We start from the raw sequence: 24,145 nt of genomic DNA, 5'->3' as shown, positions 1-24,145 counted from the left end.
TATCATTATTTTCTGTTAAAATATCATAAATTTTTGCTGAAATGTCGTACATTATTAAATTTTCGGTATTAAAAAACTATTTTCGGTGTATGTAATAAGTTTATTTACATTTTTAATATCTGCAACAACATGCAGATGTTAAAAAACAAACACGTTTCTTATTACAGTCTGCAACCATTTGTCCACCTCTTCTTCTGCAGAGGGTTGCAGAGATAGTCTGTAGACTTCATAAATTTTTGCTTCTAAAAGACAAACAACACCTTAAAATTTTCCTAAAATATTGAGATTTTTTTAAAGATTTCTCTTATCTTGACCATTTAAAGGTGATAATTAATGTTGGGTTATATTGATGCTGAAATTATAAAAATGTAGATAAATGAAGACCATCTGTGCTTCTATTGTCGATTTCAAGAATAAATATGATATTAACCGTGCTGGATCGACTGGATTGACTATGCCTGAAAGACAAAAACAAGGCATATTAAAATAAATTTAATTAAGAAAAAGACAAAATTGGAATTGGACAAAAACTAGGGCATTTTCATGATTTTATATAGGGTTGTAAACGAACCGAACGAACACGAATATAGTTTGTTCATATTCGATCGTTTAATTTAGCCGAGCAAATGAATCAACACGAACAGATAAACGAACGAGTTTTCTTGTTCATATTCGTTCGTTTAACAAATTACATTGTTCATGTTCATTCGCTTATGTTCATAAACATGCTAAACGAACATAAACGAATGAATGTAAATGAACAAAAATAAATAAACATAACTTATATATATATATATATATATATATATATATATATATATATATATATATATATATATATATATATATATATATATATATATATATGAACATAAATGAACATATGATATAGTACTGTAATCAAATACAATTAAACATATATGAACATAAAAGGAATTTATATGAATAAACATAAACAAATGTAAATAAACAACATAAATGAACGTTCTCGAAGATAGTTGAACGAACAATACCATTTTTCATGTTCATTTAACTAAACGAACGGAAATTTGTGTTTATATTCGTTCATTTATTAAATAAACGGATATAAATGAACTTTTCGTCGAACAGTTCACTGAACTTCCAGTTCGTTTACAGCCCTATTTTTATATGTACTTAACGGAGGCTTATGGATGGTAACGAACTTAGGGACCAAACCTGATGGATTTGCAAACAAGGAGAACCAACCACATCATCTCAAAAGTATGACCAAAACTGTATACAGGTGCATACCATAGGGACCAAAATTGTAATTTACTCGTTTAACTATTTTGCCTCTATATATAACTCAGTATTTGCTAATAACTTTTTAAGTTGGTGACAAGAAGCAGCAAATACGGAAAGACAAAGTGTCCTAATGTCCATAGAGATGGAGGGAGAGGTATACAATCTTATGGTAAATTTGAGCATAGCTTTGGCATCTCTTCTCTATTCTCATAGTGTTGGGATGTTTATTGCAAAAGGGGCAACTAGATTCTTGGCTCTTTTTCCTGTCATATTTATCTTTCTATGTCTTCCCTTAAATCTCCAAACGGTGTTCTTTGCTGGACCAACTTCTTTTTTCATGGCATGGCTTGGAAGCTTCAAGATCATTCTTTACGCCTTTGGTCAAGGCCCTTTATCTTCACACCCACCTCTCCCTTTATCTCATTTCATTGCTAATGCTTGTCTTCCTATCAAGATCTTAAAAGATCAAGAATCTCCATCCCATCAAACCACCAAGAAATCCCACATAGATTACGTTCCAAGGGTTCTTTTGTTTATCTTTGTGATTAAAGCATATGGTTACAAAGACTTTCTTCACCCATTATTGATCACAGCTTGTCTTGCGTATTACTTTGTCTTCATGCTCATACAATTTCTGGCAGCACTTGCGTTTTTGGTTCGAACCCTGCTTGGGGTTGAACTAGAACCACAGTTCGATGAGCCTCATCATTCTACATCTGTACAAAACTTTTGGGGAAAAAGGTGGAATCTCATGGTTTCTGATACTCTACGCCCTACAGTCTACCATCCAGCTCGTGCCATTTTTAGACATCTGGTTCCTGAAAGATGGGTATCAGTGCCAGCAGTGTTCATAACGTTTCTAGTGTCTGGGCTTATGCATGAGTTGATCTTCTATCACCTTGGTCGATATACGCCAACATGGGAAGTCACTTGGTTTTTTATAATTCATGGGATTTGTGTAGCCATGGAGATTGTGATGAAGAAAACCACAGGTCGGAGGTTTGAGCAGCCACCTGTTGTGACATGGCTGTTAACTTTGACGTTTATAACGATTACTGGTTTGTGGTTGTTCTTTCCACCGTTCTTGCGGTTAGATCCGTGTGCTAGAGTTTGTAGAGAGACCATGGCGTTTATAGGGTTCTTTAAAACTGGTCATCTACTTGGCCCTAACGAGTATGCATGTCGTTTTATATGAAAGGGGAAACAGATATTCCAGGTGTATTTGGTATGTTTTTATGTGGAATGTATACAAACTAAATGTTGTACTAAATATGTTCAGGAAAATGATGTTTGTTTTACAACAACAAAAAAAAAAAAGATCCGTATATTTTTTTTGCCATACACAATTTGAATCATGGATGACTTTGTCCAACTATCAACTCATTCTTGCAAAATGTGTAAATGTCCGATAAAAATGTAGTATTATGGATAAAAAAGACATTAATATTATAGATAATAAAGAGAGTATATTATATTATATTTTAGTCTACAATTACAAATGGATAGTAACATGCTAGCTCTTTGATAGGATTATTTGATAAGTTACCCTACCTTTATCTAAAACTGGAATTCATGAGAATCCCATCATTGGATACACTAAAAATTGGAAACCATGGTACTTTGAGTTTGAGAAGCATGTATAATATGGTTGCAACAAACCCTTTTTATATATGTCAAACTAGTGAAATAGGCTAACCTTTTGTCTCAAATTAAGTAGTGAAATAGGCTACAACCGGAACCATTTAAGAAATTTAAAAATTAGTTGGAAAAATGAACGTCACTCAAAAATGAACTACATACTAACTACAAGGAGGTCTTTTTAAGGGAAAATATCATTTTAATCCTATAAATATTTTTATTTATTTTAAAAGATCATTTATTTTTTTATGTATTTTAAGGGAATATAATCGAATGTGACCTAGTAAATAAATCTTTAACCTTATATGCTCGGTTTTTGGGCCATGTAGGATAGATGTTGAGGAGAACTTAAAAGCATTCATTTGTGACTATTAAGTGTTAAATGATTTGTTTCTTATTTCCTTGTGTTCGTTCGGGCAAATTAGCAAACGATTGCTTAGAGAAGGAAGAAAGTGACCAGCGGTGTTGGAAACACATTTGGCATAATAAACAGTAACACATTTGGCATAAATCTTTAACCTTATATGATCGATTTTTGGGTCACGTAGGATAGATGTTAAGGACAACTTAGAAGCATTCATTTGTGACTATTAAGTGTTAAATGCTTTGTTTGTTATTTCTTTGTGTTCATTTAGGCAAATAAGGAAATTATTGCTTAGAGAAGGAAGAAGGTGACCAACGGTGTTGAAAACACATTTGGCATAAGAAACAAGCCCTCTATCTTTTACTCGACCACAACATAAAGAATCTGCTTCTAAGATCTAAGGAAGGAGTCGACAACAAGATCTTGATGCTTCACAAAGTGAATCTATAACTATCTTTGACTCCATCATCAACCATGAAAATTCAATTATTGCAAATTTCCACAACTATCCACACGCAAATGATGAGAAAGAAGATAGTATGTATTTCTCATATCTTAATTATTCGATCACCAAGAAGCTCTAAATTCAGTGTGATGAGGAAGAAAAAGTATGTATTTCCATCCCCCCCCCCCCTATATTTTATTTCTCTGTCGGTAGTTTGTATCAACAAATCAAAACAATATAAGAAATTAAGATATTGGTTTGAAACTCAATCTTTATGTAACATCCCAAAAATATGAATTTTTTTCATTTTGATTCATCAAATCACATTGTATTTGCCCTAAAAATCCATCATAGTAAAAATATATCATAATCATCAGAGTAAAATAACAATCATCAATGTGGAAAATCCTCACGTGGAAATGTTTTGTGGTCAAGCCGGACCCTTCCCTTTAGAACTGGAAGTTCCTAAAAATGTTTAAATCCCAAAACCGTAAGCACACAAAGCTTAGTGAGTTCCCCGAAATACCACATACCATGTATACATTACCATAGGCTACCCCTATGGTCTTGCATACAAGTGTCATAGGATAACCTTATGGTCTTTCCTTGCACTGCCACATGCTACCCCCATGGTGCCACACCCCCAAACCAGAACGGCGGAAACATCTAGGGGTGGATAGAGTGACTTCATGTACAATATCATAACAACTGAATAGTAATGAAGCATAGCAACCCAAACATTCATACATTGAAAATACACGTTTACATCGTTTACAACTTTGTTTTGCTCAAAAGTTAAATATGAATAACAAATGTAAAAAACATAATGCAGCGACATCGGGCCTCAAAGTGTTGCGAATACCTGTCTACTGATTCCATGAGAATACAAGTGATTTTGAAAAATGTCAACAATTAAGTTGATGAGTTCATAAGCATTTTGGAATGAGAAATAGTTGTAGTTGTTTTATGTAAAATGGTTTTGTAAACTTCTAGAAAATCCAATATTTTCTTTAAAACGGGTTGTAGATCTTATCCTCAAAAACCTAAATGTAAGTATATTTCTTTGTATTTTTTCCTTGTAACGGGAGAGTGTATGTTTCCAAAAAACCCAATATTTTCTTAAATATGAATAGTAGTCTTAAACCCTAAAACCAAAATGTAAGTAATGACGTGCTGAAAATAGTATGTAGCTTTATCTTTTTATAAAACTATTCAAGTGTAAGTTGCCCCGTAAAGCGAGTAGTAGCGCTAATCCCTAAGTGAGTTATTATAACCATACTTAATACAACTAGTGGCTTGTACAATGTTCTTTAGGCGTCGGAGCTGGTAGACATTTGTCACCCTAGACTTCCGGTCTAACTGTAGTGAACAGCTTAGGTGCAGGGTTGTCAATCCCGTATAAATCTATACACAACGGTCTCGATCTCCCTCCAGGAGACTCTAGTTATAATGCAGGACTTAAGGTGTACTTTAGGTAAAGTACGTGAAGAGAGTGTGTCTCATAAGAGCATTAACTGATTTACGTAAACTATGACTCATTTTTCTTGTAAAGTGAAATAATTATATTTTTGAATAATTATATGTATTTTCTGAAATGAAAGTGTGGTTTGTGACTTCCAAACTATACCGATTATAATTTATCTTGTTTATATGAATCTATTTATATAATTTTTTATATAAATATGAATGTATATTCTTGTCTAGTATTAAAATATGAAATCAACACATAATATCTTTGGATTGTAAGCCATCAAATTAGTAAATGACTCAAACGTAACCATTTTTGCTAGAAAGCTATCTTTTAAATAAAAGTTTTCAAAAACCATGGAGTTTTACAAGTCATAAATTTTTCATATGATTTTATAAAATAGATCATGTTTGTTTTGTCAGCTTTGCAATCCAAACTAATATATATATATATATATATATATATATATATATATATATATATATATATATATATATATATATATATATATATATATATATATATATATATATATATATATATATCATAATAATTATACAAAAACTAGTATTAACCATAAACAAAGTTTTACTTGTATTACCCCCCCCCCCCCTAAAACATAAAAAATCTTGAAAATGTGGGGGTATGAACTCACCTTGAGTGCTTTTGTGGAATATTTGAGAAGATGGTGTGAAGGTTTTCAAGCCTAGCACTTGAAGGTGGCGATTGAACTTTCTTGGCAAGAATGTTATCCTAAGAGTTTAAAATATTATAATATGTGGGTAAAGCTAATGAAACTAACATAAAAGTGTATAAATACACTAGATTTGAAGGAATACTTACCAAATCTAAGAATACACTTGAAGATCTTTAAACTTGGAGGTCGGACTTGGTTATTTGAGAGGATGGAAAATGGTGGAGTTTTGGGTATGAGTTCGACCTTAAGATAAGGTGGTACATGATGGGGTGCTTACTTTGATAACTGTGGGATAATAACTTGGAAGTTCGATGGGTATTAGCCTACATGGGAAACTGTTGAAACATCTTATCACAAAAGTCAACTATTCTTGTCTATTTCCTTTCCTAGACCGAAATCATATTTGCAAGATATTATAGGGATGATTTCGACCAAAGTAATGGCCCATTAAGGGTGTTTTCGGCCAAAGTGTGGCCCATTACGGTGATTTTTGTCCTAGGCTATTCCATTGTTGCGTTTTCGGTCCTACCTTCTTACCAAATGGTAATTTCGGTTTAGAGATCGTCCACTAAGGGGTGATTTCGGTCTTGGGGGTATTTTTTTTAATGTGTGGTTTTGTTTATGGTTTGTTGATTTTCAAGGTCAATTACGACATGGTTTCCTAAGTATAGATATTATATCAACTTATAAAAACAATGCCTTCTTGGTTTGTAATATTTTATTGCCACAAACTACGTTGTGAATTCACTTGCACATGGTTACAATTTAGACCTTGTTTGATCTAAATTTTTAGGTTGTCACATCATCGCCCTGTTAAAGAGAATTTCGTCCCAGAATTCGTATCTTGAACGGGTTCTTGGTAGCCTTAGGGAAAGGTTGTGGGTCTTTTCGTTTCATTTGATTCTCGTGTTACCAAGTGAATTTGGGCCCTCGCTTGACGTCCCAGCGGACCTTCGCAATTGGTATTTGACTTTGCTTCGTTCTTTTGATTTCCCTGTCCATGATCCCCACATGTTCATCTTTGGGGTGTAGGTTCTTATTTACCTTGATTTCGTCGAGCGGGACTACATGAGTTTTGACGGTCAGATACTTCTTAGGGATGGACGCGTTGAATGTGGGATGTATAATGTTGAGTTCTTGTGGTAACCAAAGCCTATAGGCTACTAGGCTGATCCTGGTGAGGATCTCGAATGGTCTAATGAAATAACATCCCGACTCCCAGGTATTACATTTATTTATTTATTTATTTATTTATTTATTTATTTTTGAGATTTAATGAGTGACTCAACGAGTTGTGTGTTCGACTCGTCGAGTAGAGTTGGATTTGAGTACGCGAGTTTAATGACCGACTTAACAAGTCAGAGAGCCAACTCTCCAAGTTGGCGCTGTGTGAGGAAACCCTAAATCCTCGGGTTTGTAACCTAATTAAAGGGCCTTAAGACCTCATTTTCTCCTCACCAATCACCTTACACCCTTGAGAGAAACCATAATCGTCCACTTGAGCTAAAGAGTGAGAGGGGAGCTAATCTTGTGGTTATTAGTGCAATTTTGAAAGAGAATGGGAGAGTATCAAAGCTTGGATCAAGAGGAGGCTTTGGACCTAGAATTTCATCAGAGTTTTGCTTAAGTTGGAGGTAAAAAGATGCTAACTTGATCATTCCCTTATAAGATCTTGGTTTAGGGAGTTTCTAGGGTTTTCTCCCATCCCTTTTATGTCATTTGAGTCCTTTGAGCATCATTTGAGGTTGAAACCTCAAATCTGGAGTGGAGGAGGTCTTGTGAGTCCAAAGATCCAAGCTTTATTGAGCTAGAAACAAGATCTTGTGCATCTAACCCTTGTTAGAGCTTGTATTCGCATTATGGAGCAAATTTTCCATGCATGAACGTAAAGATCAAAGCTTTATGTCATAATCGAGCCTTAAGAGGTCAGATTTGGAGTATGGGGCATGGGTTCTGCCTAAAAACGTCTGAATGAGAATTTGACTTAAGGGACTCGACGAGTCAGCTAGGGTTTCCCCCGATGAGTATGGACATGGGTAACTCGGCGAGTTGATGAGACAACTCGACGAGTTAAGTTGGGTTTTCGCGATGTTCTGAAGGAGCAATGGGGACTCGACGAGTCACATAGATGCACTCGGCAAGTCAGGTCAACATGGATAGTTGACTCGAGTGTTGATTTCTGTTGACTTTAGGGTTTGGTCAAGGCAGGGGATTTGGGGACCATGGAGGGGTAAAATGGTCTTTTACCCATTCCAAGAGTTTGAGAGAGAGAATAACCTAGCTTATTTCGAGTTGCGATTTAAGTGTTAATTAGAGATTATTATCTTATGTGTTAGGTGAAGGCTAGTTCGAGATTCATGTACGAGATTGTTACTTGCCTGCTTACGAGGTGAGTCTTCTCACTATACTTGCCTAGAGTGGTAACCTTTGTGTGACCAAAAGGTCTTATGTGCTTATTTTGAGTATTGTGATATCTTGCATTATGTCTTTGTGATTTATGTTATGTGTTATTCTGAGCTTACTAAGTTAGGACCGGAGGATCCACCTAAGTTGTGGGACCGGAGGATCCACCTAAGTTGTGGGACAGGAGGGTTCCACTGAGACACACTGACCGGAGGGTCTTATTTGAGTATAGTCATGAGAGGCTAATGAGATGTGTGTCGTATTTTAGGGAACTCACTAAGCTTTGTGCTTACTGTGTTATGTGTTTCAAGTACTGCTCAGGATCACGAGAAGGCACCGACTTGATTGTATACACGAGGCGGAGTTACATTTTGAGGATCTTGGATTGTGTTTAAAGCATTTCTGAATATGTGTTTTGAAAACATTATCATTTGGCGGTTTTGTGAACTATGTTATGAGAATTATGTGATTTTTAAAATGAAATTTTTGTTTGAAAATTTACGGAGTTACAAGTTGGTATCAAAGTCTTGGTTTGAGGGATTCGGAACCTTCGGGTGTGTCTGGACTCAAACTGAGGATTTGAGAAAAAATTTCAAAAGAAATGATTTTTTCTAAAAATGAGAAAGATTTTAAGAGAAAAATGATTTTTTCCTATGGTTGAGAAAAACTTTCAGTCTTTCTATACATTCAAAATTATATTTGTTGGGAAGAAAATAGTTTTATTCAATCTTATAATGCTTCCTTTTCTAATTTGTCATTTTAGAACCAAAATTTTAAATAAATCACAACATCAAGCAGTTTAACAGTGGTTTTAATTTTGGTACAATACTCAGATAATCGAAGAATCTTCAATGACAATGTTATGCAATTCATTGTCTAATTATATAACTTTCGATTCCTTATTTGAAAAAAAAGGTTTTCGAGTTGAGTCAACAAAACAAATGCATTTTCTTTCCTTTTCAAAGACATTTGAAGAGAGATGGGAAAAGGTTACTATGAATTCACATCTTGACGATGTTGTCAATTCATTCACATGTCCATGTTTGAAGAGGCGGAATCTTTGTGTTCTTTGAGATGATCAACGACACGGAAACCATAAAAATGGGTTTCGAAGACTTCCCTCCACGCATGATAATTTATACGATCGAATCTAGTATAAGAGGGATCGAAGTGCAAATGTTTGCAATACTGTAAGGCTCCTTGATGAGATGGCTTGAGGTTTGGATACATCTTCCATTGTGAAGTCTAAGGAAAAGTAAAGATGATATGATATCTAGAAAAGAGAGGGCAAAAATGATGATCAACTGGGAAGAAGGAAACACTTACAATTTAGGGTTTATAAAAGATGAAGGAGACGATTTAGGAAGGGATGTGTGTGGATTGCTCTAATACCATGTGCGTAGGATAATTTTCTCATCTCAATAAATCAAAATACATAAGAATTAATTTTCTCATCTCAACAAATCAAAATACATAAGAATTACAATGTGCGCTTATACAAAATACATACACATGCCCTTTATAATAGACAACACGAATATAAATAAATATACACTAACAGCCACCTCACACTACTCGTCATGACGAACTCTTTGTCATTAAAGATAGAGATTACATCGTGAAGATGTACTACTTCATCTTCTAATTCAGCAATATTTTTCTAGTTATTAGAATTCTTTTTATGGAAGTCACTATAATCTCAATATTTTAGGTAAATTTATGATATAGTCCCAAATTATATTTTGTTTACAAAAAAAGAACATAATATCGACTAAAACTTTGGAATAACCCTTTTGGTCGATTTTGTAGATTTAGCCAGTATCCGGTATTTTATCGTTAATTCAGTCAAAATCTTGGAACTTTTTTGAAGATTACCCTTGAACTAATATATATAATTCTATTAACAAATTGTTTATAAATATAACACATTTTTTTATTATAAAAAAATACAATTGTTTCTAATTTCTAGAAATGAAAAGGTGGACTAAGTATCAAAATTATTTGTTGACAACTTCAAACTTTCCACTTCTTTTATGTATCATTATGGGTGGAAGTGAGATGCACTATGTGGGTGTCTCATATTGGTGTTGATCTTAAGTTCTTTAACTTAACTGCCACATAGCCTACACACCTTACATGTCATTCAAGGTTGACTTTTCACTCATAGTAGATGTGTGTTATTTGATGCTTTTTATGGAGGTTTAATGGTAGTTAGATTAAAGAACATAAGAGTAACACAAACATCAAAAGATCACCCACAAAATGCATCTCAACATGACACCATAACGATGCATAAGAGAAAAGTTTGACTTAAAACATACATATGCATGCGTACACGTACCTTACACATACACGCATAAACATACACATGAATACATATGCACATACAAATACACACACATATACACACACACACACACACATATATATATATATATATACACACACACATGCATAGCTGCATACACATAAACATAGACATATATATGTACACATGAATTTATATGCACATGCATAGATACACATACACATACACATTCATTTACATATGAATTTACTTACACATAGATACAAACACAGAACCCATATGAGTTCTAGGACAATTTAATTTCATATTTTCATTTCCGACTAATTATGTCCCTAGTATTTTCAGCAACATAATCTCAATACACATATATTTCAACCAATATGAAATCATGTGTCAGTTAATTACATTCTTTCATGTTTCTAAATCATCATGATGCATATATTATTGCCTCACCTTGGTGCATATTGGTATACATCCAAATATTTGTTATGCATGTAGTATGACCTCACCTTCTTACATTATTAAACACCCAAATATATGATAAAATTCCTTTTGTTCAAGAAACCAGAACATATAAAAGTCATTAAAGTTTTGGACATTGAATTACATCATTGTCTTTATCTTTATCATATCTACCCTAATTCCTATATGATGTATTACAAACCCCAAGAATTTGGGACTTCTCAAATCCAAAAGTCGCAATCAAAAAGCTTCTGACTACACAAAAACTTTGTCTGGATAATGGCATTATACATGTAAATTCTATAGCAGGATGACAACAGGGGAAGTTAATCTGTAAGTTTAAAATATTGATGTGCCAGATAGATTTTAATTCAATTTGTAGAAACTGAATCAAAATAAACATCACCTGTGCCTCATTGACGAAGAAATCTCTGTAAGCACTGAAACCCTAGATGATCTGCGCAAAATCTCTCAAATTCATGAACATCAGATCCGCCTTTCTCTCTACAAATCTCTTGTTCGATCCCCACAATTACGTCGTCCCAATCCCTCAAAAACCCATCCCAATTCGCCTCTCTTGCTTCACATATAGAGTCTAAGATCTCCTGCAACCCAACGATCCGTCGACTAACTCTTCTCCTGAATTCTCTCACTGTCGGGTCAATCCCAGGAACCGAATCAAGCGTAAATAATAACTTCATCAGCGCCTCATTGATCTTGATTCGTTCCCGGTTGTTGTTTCGCACCGCATCAACTGTATCCTGCATTTGGATCAGTCGTTGTAGTTTATCGGCTTGGGAATCGACGGCTTTTACCTTGTTGATTAAGTTGCGGATTGCATGAGATCTGTAAGCTGATTGAATCTTAATAGCAGCGGTGGATTGACGATCGGAGAGGTGAAAAGTGATAGGGATTTCGGTGGAAGTAGTTTGGGGATTAGCGTTAAAATTGTTATCTTCGAAGGCGTAAGTGACGGTGGTGGTGGTGGTGGTGGTGGTGTCGGCGGAGTAGGATGAAGAGGAAGAGTACAATCGGGTTCTTCGAGAAGATTTCATGGCAGAAAAGCACTGCAGAGAGATTGATGGTGATCGAAGTGTGAAAAGAGAGTGATGAGGATCGTATTTTTCTGATATTACGGAACAGCTGTCGGTGATTATTTATCCGTTGGTCACGTGACCGTTCTTATTTTAATGGATCGTCGTTCTTTGGTTACCCGCTTCTTAGGCGGTACCCGTTTCATTTTATAAGAATGGAAATAGTTTCTAGGAAGTTAGAACCACAATCGGAACCATTTTAAATAATTCTTAAATGTTTGGAACCAGTTCCGAAACTGGTGGTTCCGATTTCGGGAGCGGGTAACCCGATTACATTTATTTTGTTAACTTTTATCGATAAAACCGCAATTTATTTCAATTGAAATCAAATCAATACGGACCAAAGACGGACAAAATTAGAATATATTCTAAATCGGTCTAATTAACGCATGCGCGCGCGCGCACACACACACGCGCGCGCGCGCACACACACACACACACACACACACACACACACACATATATATATATATATATATATATATATATATATATATATATATATCCCTATCTTAATAAAAGAATAATTTTAATCTCCTTTTCACATGTATCATCCTATTAAACCTCCTAATTAATGTATATTTTATTCTACTTTTGCCATGTGTCACCCTATTAAACTTCTTCATTAATAATGCCACTTATCAACCTATTACTTCTTAATTTTAAATTTTAAAATTTCTACTCTAATTACATTAATTTAATTACATTAGAATAAAAATTAAATTAAAATTAAAACAAATTATAAAGTGATATAACATATTTATTTAAATTAACAATTATAATTTTATAACAAAAAAATATCTCTTAATTAATAATTTATTTGAAATAATTGATTGATAATTTTGAGTTCTCACTATAATAGTTTAATTAATTTTATAACCGTGGTTATCACGGGTTATAAACTAGTATATATATATATATATATATATATATATATATATATATATATATATATATATATATATATATATATATATAAACTGGTTCCGACGGGTACCCAACAGGTAGCGTTTCTGAAAAAATGAGAACCGGAACCGGAACCGCTTAAGGAGGTTCCAGTTCCAAAACCAACAGTTCCGAGCGGTTCCAGTTCCAAAAGTGGGTATCCGGTTCCGATTTTCATCCCTACTCTCCTCGACTAAACTGTATATTTAAAAAAGTGTAGATAAGATCCAAAAAAAAATTTATTTTGCAAAATCTTTTGGATTTGTATAGATGGTCTAAAATTAAAAATATTTGTGGTTTTGTTCCCTGATAAAGTTAAAAAGACGGCTTTACCTTTTTCATTTTATTTTTATATTTTTAATGTTTTTTTTACTATAGTTTTACTATTATTATAATTCGAAATTAAAAAAAAAAATTATCAAACCCCCACCCCTACCTCTCTAACGTACCCTCCTATTCTCTCTCTTTCTTTGACTTTCTCTCTTTCTCTTTCTTTGACTTTCTCTTCATCTTCTTCTTCCTCACATTCACCTACAAACTAAAAACTCCATATACATATCTTAGAGGCACTACAAATAAAATAACATATAGTGGCACACATTTTAATGGCATATGTTTGATGTGCCCTTAAATCACATTTTAATGGCACTTTTTATATGTCACTAAAAACTTTATGTATTTAGTGACACTTAATATTTTATGTTACTAATATTCATAGTTATTTGCGGCATAATAATGTCATGTACCTCTAAAGAATTTTATTTTATCAAACTATTATAACAATTAAGAAAATTCAGTTATAATATTAACATTTTATTTTTTATTTCTCTAGTAATTTTCACTAAATAATTTCAGTTATCTTGGATTGTGATTAACTGTTGGGATTTCCTCTAATCTCTCACCCCTTAACCTAAGAAAATACTGAAACCCCAAATCCCACGCCCGCTTACGTTGATCTAAACATAATGTAACTACCTTATCTGTGACATCCCCATTTTCACGACCAGAAAAGACCGATTTGTTTATGCTTTGTGTGACATCCCTAAAATCACGGCCACAAAAGACCGATTTTGTTTATACTTTATAAAAATCAGAGTTCTTCTTTTAATAAAAATGTTGCGGAATTCGTTCCCAGAAAAACACGATAAATACTTTATTAAAACATTTTCGAAGAAACGTATTTTATTCATTTTAAAACGTTTGGGATGTCATCGTCAATACAGGAACAAAAGCATAAACAGAACTTACATTTATTTACACTAGTGATATACATCTCTTTGATCTCTCAGTGTAATGTGACTTCATATGAACACCTGTGATATAAATAAACTGAGTGGGTCAGGTTGGGAAACTTGGTGAGTACATAGGGATTTCAATCCCACAATGTTATACCATATATATATAGTTTAAAATTCACAAAATATACAATTTCACCATACATATATATATAAACAACTCTTATCCCACCCCATCGATCCTCGCAACGAGGCTATCCATACTCTCGGACCTAAGATTAGTCGTTTTACCTACGCCATACTCCCGGATCAGAAATGAACGAATTTACCGAATCCATACTCTCGGACTAGGGACGAATGACTAATCCATACTCTTGGATTAATGATGAATGATTATGCCTAATCCTTACTCTCGGACTAGGGACAATGACTAATCCATACTCTCGGATTAATAACGAATGATTATGCCTAATCCATATTCTTGGACTAGGAACAATGACTATGTCTAATCCATACTCCCGGATAAGTGACATATACTAACTTCTATTCTCTGAGTTTAACTCACTTGTACTCGTAAGAATATACTACCCAATATTCCTCATTTTTAATTTAGGTCTACTCTTTATCCTAAATTATCAAATATAATCAGGTATGTTCTTTAACACGAATTTCAAGCAACATCAATTAACTCGCACATAAACATATAATTAATAATTCAATCAATACTTGTATTAAAATCATGTTAATGAAAGGGTCTATGCACTCACTTGAAAGGTGGTGACTCAGCACTCGGACAGCGCTTCGATACTCTCAAAACAATTTCCTTCGATAAAACCTAGTATCAATACCACTAGGGTTTAGTCTAACGATAACCGTGACTAATTAATAGTCTAGCTATTATTATTATTATATAAGCGTTAAATAACACTCAATATAACTCATAATAATAGCCCAAATAATTATTTTCAAGTCCTAATAATGTTACTATAATTAATTAGAAGCTATATTAAAACTAGCGTAGGCGTAGCTCACTTATAACGGGTTTTTCGCAAAACCGGGCTTCGCTGGAGCAGCGTTTCCCGAGCCGAAAGGCTCTTTTCTCGGAGTCGTCAGGCGCTCCGGGGCTTCCGCCTCATGCTAGGGAGTTACCCTAGGCTTTAGGGGGTTAGGGAGGCTTAGAGAGAGAGTTTAGAGAGAGAAAGAAGGTTTGGGAGGTGTGAAGAAAAGGCTAGACCCGGCACCTCTATTTATAGTGCAAAAATCTGATGGACTCGCCGAGTAGGGGGGACCTACTCACCGAGTTTGTCCATGTGGTGGCCTTCTGGTGGTGCCACGTGTCCAATTCTGGTGGTGCCACGTCACCCCTATCGCGTATCAGCCTTCAAACTTAGAAAAATCATAACTTTTGCATACGAGCTCCGTTTTCGACGTTCTTTATATCCACGCGTAGGTAAAATCAAGATCTACAACTTTCGTTTGGACTCCATCGGCTAATTCTCGACCGATCTCAAATTTAACAGTAGGAGGCGTTTAGACTGTTAAATGACCGCGAAGAGTTCATAACTCCTTCATCCGGACTCCGTTTTCGTCTGTCTTTTTACCGTTGAGTTGCTATTAATGAGACCTTCAACTCTCATTTAGGTCGCGTAAGCCAAAACTGCTCGAACTAAAATTCGAGTTTCGGGCCGTGCACTACTAAGCCGAATCTTAGAAAAATCATAACTTCTTCATACGAAGTCAGATTTGGGCGTTCTTTTTATCGATGTTCTTAGTTTAACATATTCTATGACTTTTGTTTAGATTTATAAGGCTAAAAAGTCTTCTATCGTAAATTCACTATTTACGTCTCCCGGTGTCGTGCCGGTTTTGCCGTAAAACTTCGGCGGGCCATAACTTCTTCGTTATAGCTCGGATTTCGGCGTTCTTTATATGTACGGAAACCTTGTGACATATTCTACAACTTGGTTAAGACTATTTATTCTAAATAAACTTTTGTCGAAAAGTCATTTTTGACCCCTATTGCCTCTAAATTGACTAGCTCGGATCTGCGGGCGTTACAATTATCTCCCCCTTAGGATGATTACATCCCGGAATCATCAACGAAACAAGGATCGTATAATGACTCCATACGTCATCGCTTCATCCTAGGTAATAATTATAACTTCTTTATTCCTTCAAGTCTGTCTCTTAAACTTATTGACTGTAAGCAGTACTTGATCGTGCACCTGCTCTCTACCTCATATTAGACTCCAAATTATGACCTATCATCATGTGATGCACGTTTAGACTCAGGTCTCTTAAATTCTAAAACATACGAAGCCTTCCTTCATGTTCTAATGTGATATAATCATACTTTAACATGTAGCATTTCTAGCTACCAACGAGCGCGATACTTCTATTGATCGCTTTGATTTTAATCGTTTGCTTTAAGTCGGACGCTACATCAAACTTGGTTCTCTGAACCACGTAACATACTCATCGTAATCGGACTCAATTTGATATGACCACTAGGGTCGGAATATCAACAATCATCTTAGTCATTACCGAAACAATGGTAACAACACACTTGAATAAATCGAAATCAATTACTAGTTTCTTGGTAACCTTGTGACTTTCCCTGATCCAAGCGTGAGTCATGTGCTTCCGGTAGTATACGCATCTACTACCTTTCACACCTACTCATACTCGTCCCAAGTATTGTCTTGCAGTTTTCCCAAGTTATTATCACAAAACTTTTTTTTAACACATAAAAATGTGTCCAAACAATCACAAAATTTTCCCTAGACTCTACTAGGACTTCTTCTATGCGTATTTTTAATCATCAATTCTGCTTCAGCTCGGTGGAAATACCATACGATGGGTCAACTTCATGAATTATGCCAATCATTCCATCATACTGCCAATCGAAGGTGTACTTCGGACGTACTGTACTCCTCTAAACGTACAACATGACATATTCTAAAGGCAATATACCACTCTCATGATATCTTCCGATAGGTGTCATTCATTATCGTAAGCCTTTTCATTTCATTCACTTACTCAATTCTCTATGAGTCCTTATCATGACATTCTATTCTCTAAAGCAAGCGTTTAGTGTATCGAGGTGAGAATATAGATAGAGGAAGAATTATACGCGTATTCCTCCTTATTACTCCAAAAAGTTACATGCCAGTTCTAATATCGTAATTAAACGTTTAGAAACCTGAGCACATAAAATTTCCAGATCCGGTCGGCAGATCCGATCATATAATGCATATCATAAATCATTTAGCACATAAATCCCTAAATAAGCTAGTGCTTGTGTCTATTCAGGTGTATTACCTAAATCTATTTGACACACTCCTCACAATCATTACTTAGCATTCTAAGTTTAAGTCTAGAAATAAATCCATATTCCTAGTTCGCTTAAACTAATGCTCTGATACCAACTGTGACATCCCCAAAATCACGGCCACAAAAGACCGATTTTGTTTATGCTTTATAAAAATTAGAGTTCTTCTTTTAATAAAAATGTTGCAGAATTCGTTCCCAAAAAAACACGATAAATATGTTATTAAAACATTTTCGAAGAAACGTATTTTATTCATTTTAAAACGTTTGGGATGTCATCGTCAATACAGGAACAAAAGCATAAACAGAACTTACATTTATTTACACTAGTGATCTACATCTCTTTGATCTCTCAGTGTAATGTGACTTCATATGAACACCTGTGATATAAATAAACTGAGTGGGTCAGGTTGGGAAACCTGGTGAGTACATAGGGATTTCAATCCCACAATGTTATACCATATATATAGTTTAAAATTCACAAAATATACAATTTCACCATACATATATATAAACAACTCTTATCCCACCCCGTCGATCCTCGCAACGAGGCTATCCATACTCTCGGACCTAAGATTAGTCGTTTTACCTACGCCATACTCTCGGATCAGAAATGAACGAATTTACCGAATCCATACTCTCGGACTAGGGACGAATGACTAATCCATACTCTCGGATTAATGATGAATGATTATGCCTAATCCATACTCTCGGACTAGGGACAATGACTAATCCATACTCTCAGATTAATAACGAATGATTATGCCTAATCCATATTCTTGGACTAGGAACAATGACTATGTCTAATCCATACTCCCGGATAAGTGACATATACTAACTTCTATTCTCTGAGTTTAACTCACTTGTACTCGTAAGAATATACTACCCAATATTCCTCATTTTTAATTTAGGTCTACTCTTTATCCTAAATTATCAAATATAATCAGGTATGTTCTTTAACACGAATTTCAAGCAACATCAATTAACTCGCACATAAACATATAATTAATACTTCAATCAATACTTGTATTAAAATCATGTTCATGAAAGGGTCTATGCACTCACTTGAAAGGTGGTGACTCAGCACTCGGACAGCGCTTCGATACTCTCAAAACAATTTCCTTCGATAAAACCTAGTATCAATACCACTAGGGTTTAGTCTAACGATAACCGTGACTAATTAATAGTCTAGCTATTATTATTATTATATAAGCGTTAAATAACACTCAATATAACTCATAATAATAGCGCAAATAATTATTTTCAGGTCCTAATAATGTTACTATAATTAATTAGAAGCTATATTAAAACTAGCGTAGGCGTAGCTCACTTACAACGGGTTTTTCGCAAAACCGGGCTTCGCTGGAGCAGCGTTTCCCGAGCCGAAAGGCTCTTTTCTCGGAGCCTTCGGGCGCTCCGGGGCTTCCGCCTCGTGCTAGGGAGTTACCCTAGGCTTTAGGGGGTTAGGGAGGCTTAGAGAGAGAGTTTAGAGAGAGAAAGAAGGTTTGGGAGGTGTGAAGAAGAGGCTAGACCCGACACCTCTATTTATAGTGCAAAAATCTGATGGACTCGCCGAGTAGGGGGGACCTACTCGCCGAGTTTGTCCATGTGGTGGCCTTCTGGTGGTGCCACGTGTCCAATTCTGGTGGTGCCACGTCACCCCCTATCGCGTATCAGCCTTCAAACTTAGAAAAATCATAACTTTCGCATACGAGCTCCATTTTTGACGTTCTTTATATCCTCGCGTAGGTAAAATCAAGATCTACAACTTTCGTCGGCTAATTCTCGACCGATCTCAAATTTAACAGTAGGAGGCGTTTAGACTGTTAAATGACCGCGAAGAGTTCATAACTCCTTCATCCGGACTCCGTTTTCGTCTGTCTTTTTACCATTGAGTTCCTATTAATGAGACCTTCAACTCTCATTTAGGTCGCGTAAGCCAAAAACTGCTCGAACTAAAATTCGAGTTTCGGGTCGTGCACTACTAAGCTGAATCTTAGAAAAATCATAACTTCTTCATACGAAGTCAGATTTGGGCGTTCTTTTTATCGATGTTCTTAGTTTAACATATTCTACGAATTTTGTTTAGATTGCTAAGGCTAAAAGGTCTTCTATTGTAAATTCACTATTTACGTCTCCCGGTGCCGTGCCGGTTTTGCCATAAAACTTCGGCGGGCCATAACTTCTTCGTTATAGCTCGGATTCCGGCGTTCTTTATATGTACGGAAACCTTGTGACATATTTTACAACTTGGTTAATACTATTTATTCTAAATAATCTTTTGTCGAAAAGTCATTTTTGACCCCTATTGCCTCTAAATTGACTAGCCCGGATCTGCGGGCGTTACACTTTGTTTTATAAAATCAGAGTAATCTTTTAAAGAAAACGGTTGTGGAATTTTTTTCCCAAAACAAGATATGATAATAACTTATCAAAGCATTTCTCAAAGAGAATGTATTTTTATTTAATAATAAAACCTCGTGATGTCATGTTCCGATACAGACATATAAGCATAAACAGAACTTACATTCAATTACACTAATGATTTACATCTCCTTTAATCTCTCAGTGCAAAGCAGCTTCGTATCGATACCTGTGATACAATTAAACTGAGTGGGTCAGGCTTGGGAGCCTGGTGAGCATATAGGGTTTTCAACCCACAATAATATAATTATTATATTCAATCATCAAACAATCAACCCAATTACCCATCCCCGTTATCTCCATTTATTTCTTAAGTACATTCCCTAAGGAATTATCCTAAGGGTCATCTCCTACATCATATTTACCTCTCATCTCCTTACATCACATTTCCTTGTATGTTTGTTTCTAAAGACTTTTTCCTAAGGATCATCGCATGAATACATAGTCACAACATCGCCTGGACTAGTAAGTCATAATAAGGGTTAGACTATCATCGCATGAATACATAGCCACAACATCGCCTGGACTCGTAATTCATAGTAAGGGTTAGTCTATCATCGCATGAATACGTAGCCACAACATCGCCTGGACTCGTAATTCATAGTAAGGGTTAGAGTATCATCGCATGAATACGTAGCCACAACATCGCCTCGACTCGTAATTCATCACCTACAGGTTATGAGCCTGCTGGTGTTTCCACGGGGTCATCTATAATAATCCGTGGTCGCCATCTATACTCTGGTAGATGACTACATCGCCAAATTTCCACATCGCCGGTCAAGGTTATGGTATCTCCTCTCATCTCACATCACCTATTTATCATTACCTAATTATCATCACCTTTCTATCATCACCTATTTCTCATCACCTAATCATCATCACTTGTTTCTTATCACCTAATTATCATCACCATTATATTCTCACCTTTCTCTTATCACATTCGTTCAACACACATCAACTATTTCATCTACCCATGTTCTACCCAACATATTTGTAGATATAAATTACATATATAGTTTAAATCATTTAACACCCATATAAAAACATCAATTCCAAGCCCATCTCATATAGACAATTAATATATAACACATAGCACGTATTTCATAGCTAATGCTTTATATTTATGTGTTTAGAAGAGAGTAACCGCACACTCACACATATAAACCACAATATATATACACATAACACGTATTTCGTATAAAATACTTCATAATTATGCGTTAGAAGAAAGTAACTACACACTCACTTGATCAAAAGATGATCGGACAGCACTACGGCTTGTAGAAGTAGTATTCTTCGGTAGATCTGGAAGATCTTCACAAAAACCGGACTTCTCGCGGACAGAGCTTCAGCTCGGGAATTGCACTTCTTGGGATCTTCGGGGCCTTGGGACTTGCTTCGGGGCTCGAGAATGATACCGGGGCTTCGGGATATTTCTTGCACGAAAAACGATGCAAAAACGCGAGAAAACGGGAAGAAATGAGCAACTGAATCGGCTGCACTCGACTTCCTTTTATAGGGGGCTGAAGCCCGATTTACGCGGGGCGTAAATTTCATTACACAGGGCGTAACGACGATAAGGTCGCTGACTCCCCCCATGGATAGTATTAGCCAATTTTTATTTAAATTAAATATCGAAATTATTAAATAAACTTCAAAAATTCATATCCTCCTCATACGAACTCCGTTTTCGATGTTCTTTATATCCACGCGTAGGTGAGACTACGATCTACAACTTTCATTTAGACTCCATCGGCTAATTTTGACTTTATTTTTATTATTTATTTTTAGTAGGCCGGGACAGGAAAACTCCGTTATAAAATCATAACTTCTTCATCCGATGTCTGTTTTCGCCTATCTTTTTATCTTTTTACTACAATTAATGAGATCTTCAATTCTCATTTAGATTGTTTCGGCTAAAAACCGCTCGGTATCAAATCGAGCATTCGGGTTGCATACTGCTAAGTCGAAACTTCGAAAAATCATAACTTTCTCATACGAAGTCAGATTTGGGCGTTCTTTTTATGCACGCTCATTGTTTAACGTATTCTACGACTTTAATTTAGATTTCTAAGGTTAAATATTGCTCTAACATAAATTCACTTTTTACGTCGCGCTGTGTTGTGTCGGTTCTGTCGCGAAACTTCGACAGGTCATAACTTCTTCGTTATAACTCGGATTTCGGCGTTCTTTATATGTACAGAAACCTTGTAACATATACTATAACTTAGTTAAGATTATTCATTCTAAATAATCTTTCATCAAAAATTCATTTTTGACGCCTATCGTCTCTAAATTGACTAGCCCGAATCTACGGGCGTTACATTATCTCCGTCGACACCGGATCATAACTCCGTCTTCGCTCCACGTCTTCGTCGGCGTACATCGTTGCTTCCTTCACTGCAGTTGTTGCATCTTCAAATTGGTTGCATTCAAAGATATCTTCAAAATTCTAATGTAGATTTGGAGGATGGAAGTAAGACCCAAAGGAATTGGCAGAGTGTGAGTTCTTTCGTTCTTTTTGTTTCGTTTTTATTCTAGTGTTGTTAATTAGTTTTACTGATTTGTGTATATGTAAACTCATTGGTTCCTAATATGAGGTTCCATCTCTTTCTCTATCAAATTGGTCACATTCGTGGATATCTTCTTAAAATCGGCTTCATAAAATGATTACTTTTCATAAACTAGGTGCTTTGGATGGAATTAGAGAGTTTCCTAAAGATGGACTTGATCGGAATGATGCTAGAAATTGGGTTGTAGAGGTTCACAACATGCTTAAAAAAAGTGCACACAATGTGTTTGTAGAAATGCCAAAGAGAGAAAAAAGAGGTGGTGAAATTGTTATAGCCCCAGTGACACTATTGAATTTGAGAGGTTATTCACCAAGTTCCTCCAAATGAGGTATTCCATGAAATTAGTATCAATCCAAATCTATCTGTTCTTTTTTCACATTTTTCTATCTCATAAGGAGTTCAATTTGTTCATTGGCTTCAAGATTTCCTCATATCTGTACAGGTGGAAGCAAGCATTCAGTATACTTGTAGCCTGTAGGCATGAAGGTCCAAGGCAATTATGGTATTTCACACAGTTTGGGATGAATCTCAAAGCTTATCGACAATATCAAATCTAACAAATTTCTTAATAATCCCACAAAATTTATTGTCTTCTCACTTCACGATTCAATTTCTACCATTAGCCAACATTAAATCTTTGACCACCCTCTTCTTAGCACAACATACGCCCTTGACTATATCTACAATTATAATAATTTATATTTGAACTTTTAATAATTTTTCTAGTTGACTAATTCTTGTCAAATTTAGTGTGAGTTGCATTAAGGGTATCCAACTGAAGCTCTGGTCTGGTTTCTAAAAGCAAGGGTTGGAAATGTCCCCAAGTCCCAAAAAATGGTAAGCTCAAATTCATTTCTTGAAATTAATTTGTTATTTCAAGATTTCAAACCATAAAATGTACTCTTTTCAACTTGTTGATTGTTTAAGTTAGAGGATTCGAAATGAGATTGATAATATATTATTGGTGAGTTTGTACTATTTTCTTTAACGTGGTGCATGTTATATAAATATCATATTCATGATTTCCATAAATGTAACACGATAAGTCCATGCAACATATTAACTTTTTTGTTTATCTATATAGAAACCGATCGTTCCCGCTGACCTTAATAAAGGATTTTCAGATTCACAGCTTTTAGGAATGTCATGTTACACAAAAGAGGTACTCATCTTCACAATATTTATCAATTTTATCCCCAAAGAAACATGGTAATTAAAGATTCCAATGTGATCTTCATTGACTATTGTTTGGTTTCTTGTTAAAGGAGCGACCTATTTTTGTTGTTGGTGTTGGGCTCAACACATATGATACTACCACTGTAAGACTTATCATTAATGTTTTCCTACGTATTAATATGAGACTCCTGCAAATGTGTTTGCTTTTGGAAAAGGGTATATTTGTCTTTTGTTTGGTATAGGCCATATGTAAACATCATGTTCCAATTTGTAATGCAACTAGTATTCTCTCCAAAGAATTGATAAGTTGCTTTATA

At 35.1% G+C, this 24,145-nt stretch overlaps 1 protein-coding gene, 1 long non-coding RNA gene and 1 pseudogene across 3 annotated transcripts; 2 read left to right on the top strand and 1 right to left on the bottom strand.

The window, feature by feature from the left end:
- Nucleotides 1–1,363: 1,363 nt before the first annotated feature.
- LOC145038636 (acyl-CoA--sterol O-acyltransferase 1 pseudogene) lies at nt 1,364–2,550 on the top strand (annotated as a pseudogene).
- An 8,575-nt stretch (nt 2,551–11,125) lies between these two features.
- Nucleotides 11,126–12,246, bottom strand: LOC145042192 (BAG family molecular chaperone regulator 5, mitochondrial-like). Its single transcript, XM_078990580.1, has one exon. It carries the CDS (start codon nt 12,104–12,106, stop codon nt 11,465–11,467), a length of 642 nt encoding a protein of 213 aa, XP_078846706.1. The 5' UTR covers nt 12,107–12,246; the 3' UTR covers nt 11,126–11,464.
- Nucleotides 12,247–22,342: 10,096 nt separating this feature from the next.
- LOC145038635 (uncharacterized) lies at nt 22,343–24,145 on the top strand. 2 transcript variants are annotated; one of them, XR_013679471.1, is made up of 6 exons: nt 22,343–22,581; nt 22,768–22,980; nt 23,095–23,154; nt 23,403–23,489; nt 23,737–23,814; nt 23,918–24,145. It is a non-coding gene; the product is annotated as an uncharacterized LOC145038635 (long non-coding RNA). The 2 variants fall into 2 exon arrangements; XR_013679470.1 differs by having other exon boundaries at nt 23,095–23,489.

This window comes from Lactuca saligna, chromosome 4 (genome assembly GCF_052625555.1).
Source record: "Lactuca saligna cultivar CGN05327 chromosome 4, ASM5262555v1, whole genome shotgun sequence".
NCBI classification, from domain to species: domain Eukaryota; kingdom Viridiplantae; phylum Streptophyta; class Magnoliopsida; order Asterales; family Asteraceae; genus Lactuca; species Lactuca saligna.
Note: the sequence above shows the minus strand (reverse complement) of the source record. Positions and strands in the feature narration are given on the sequence as shown.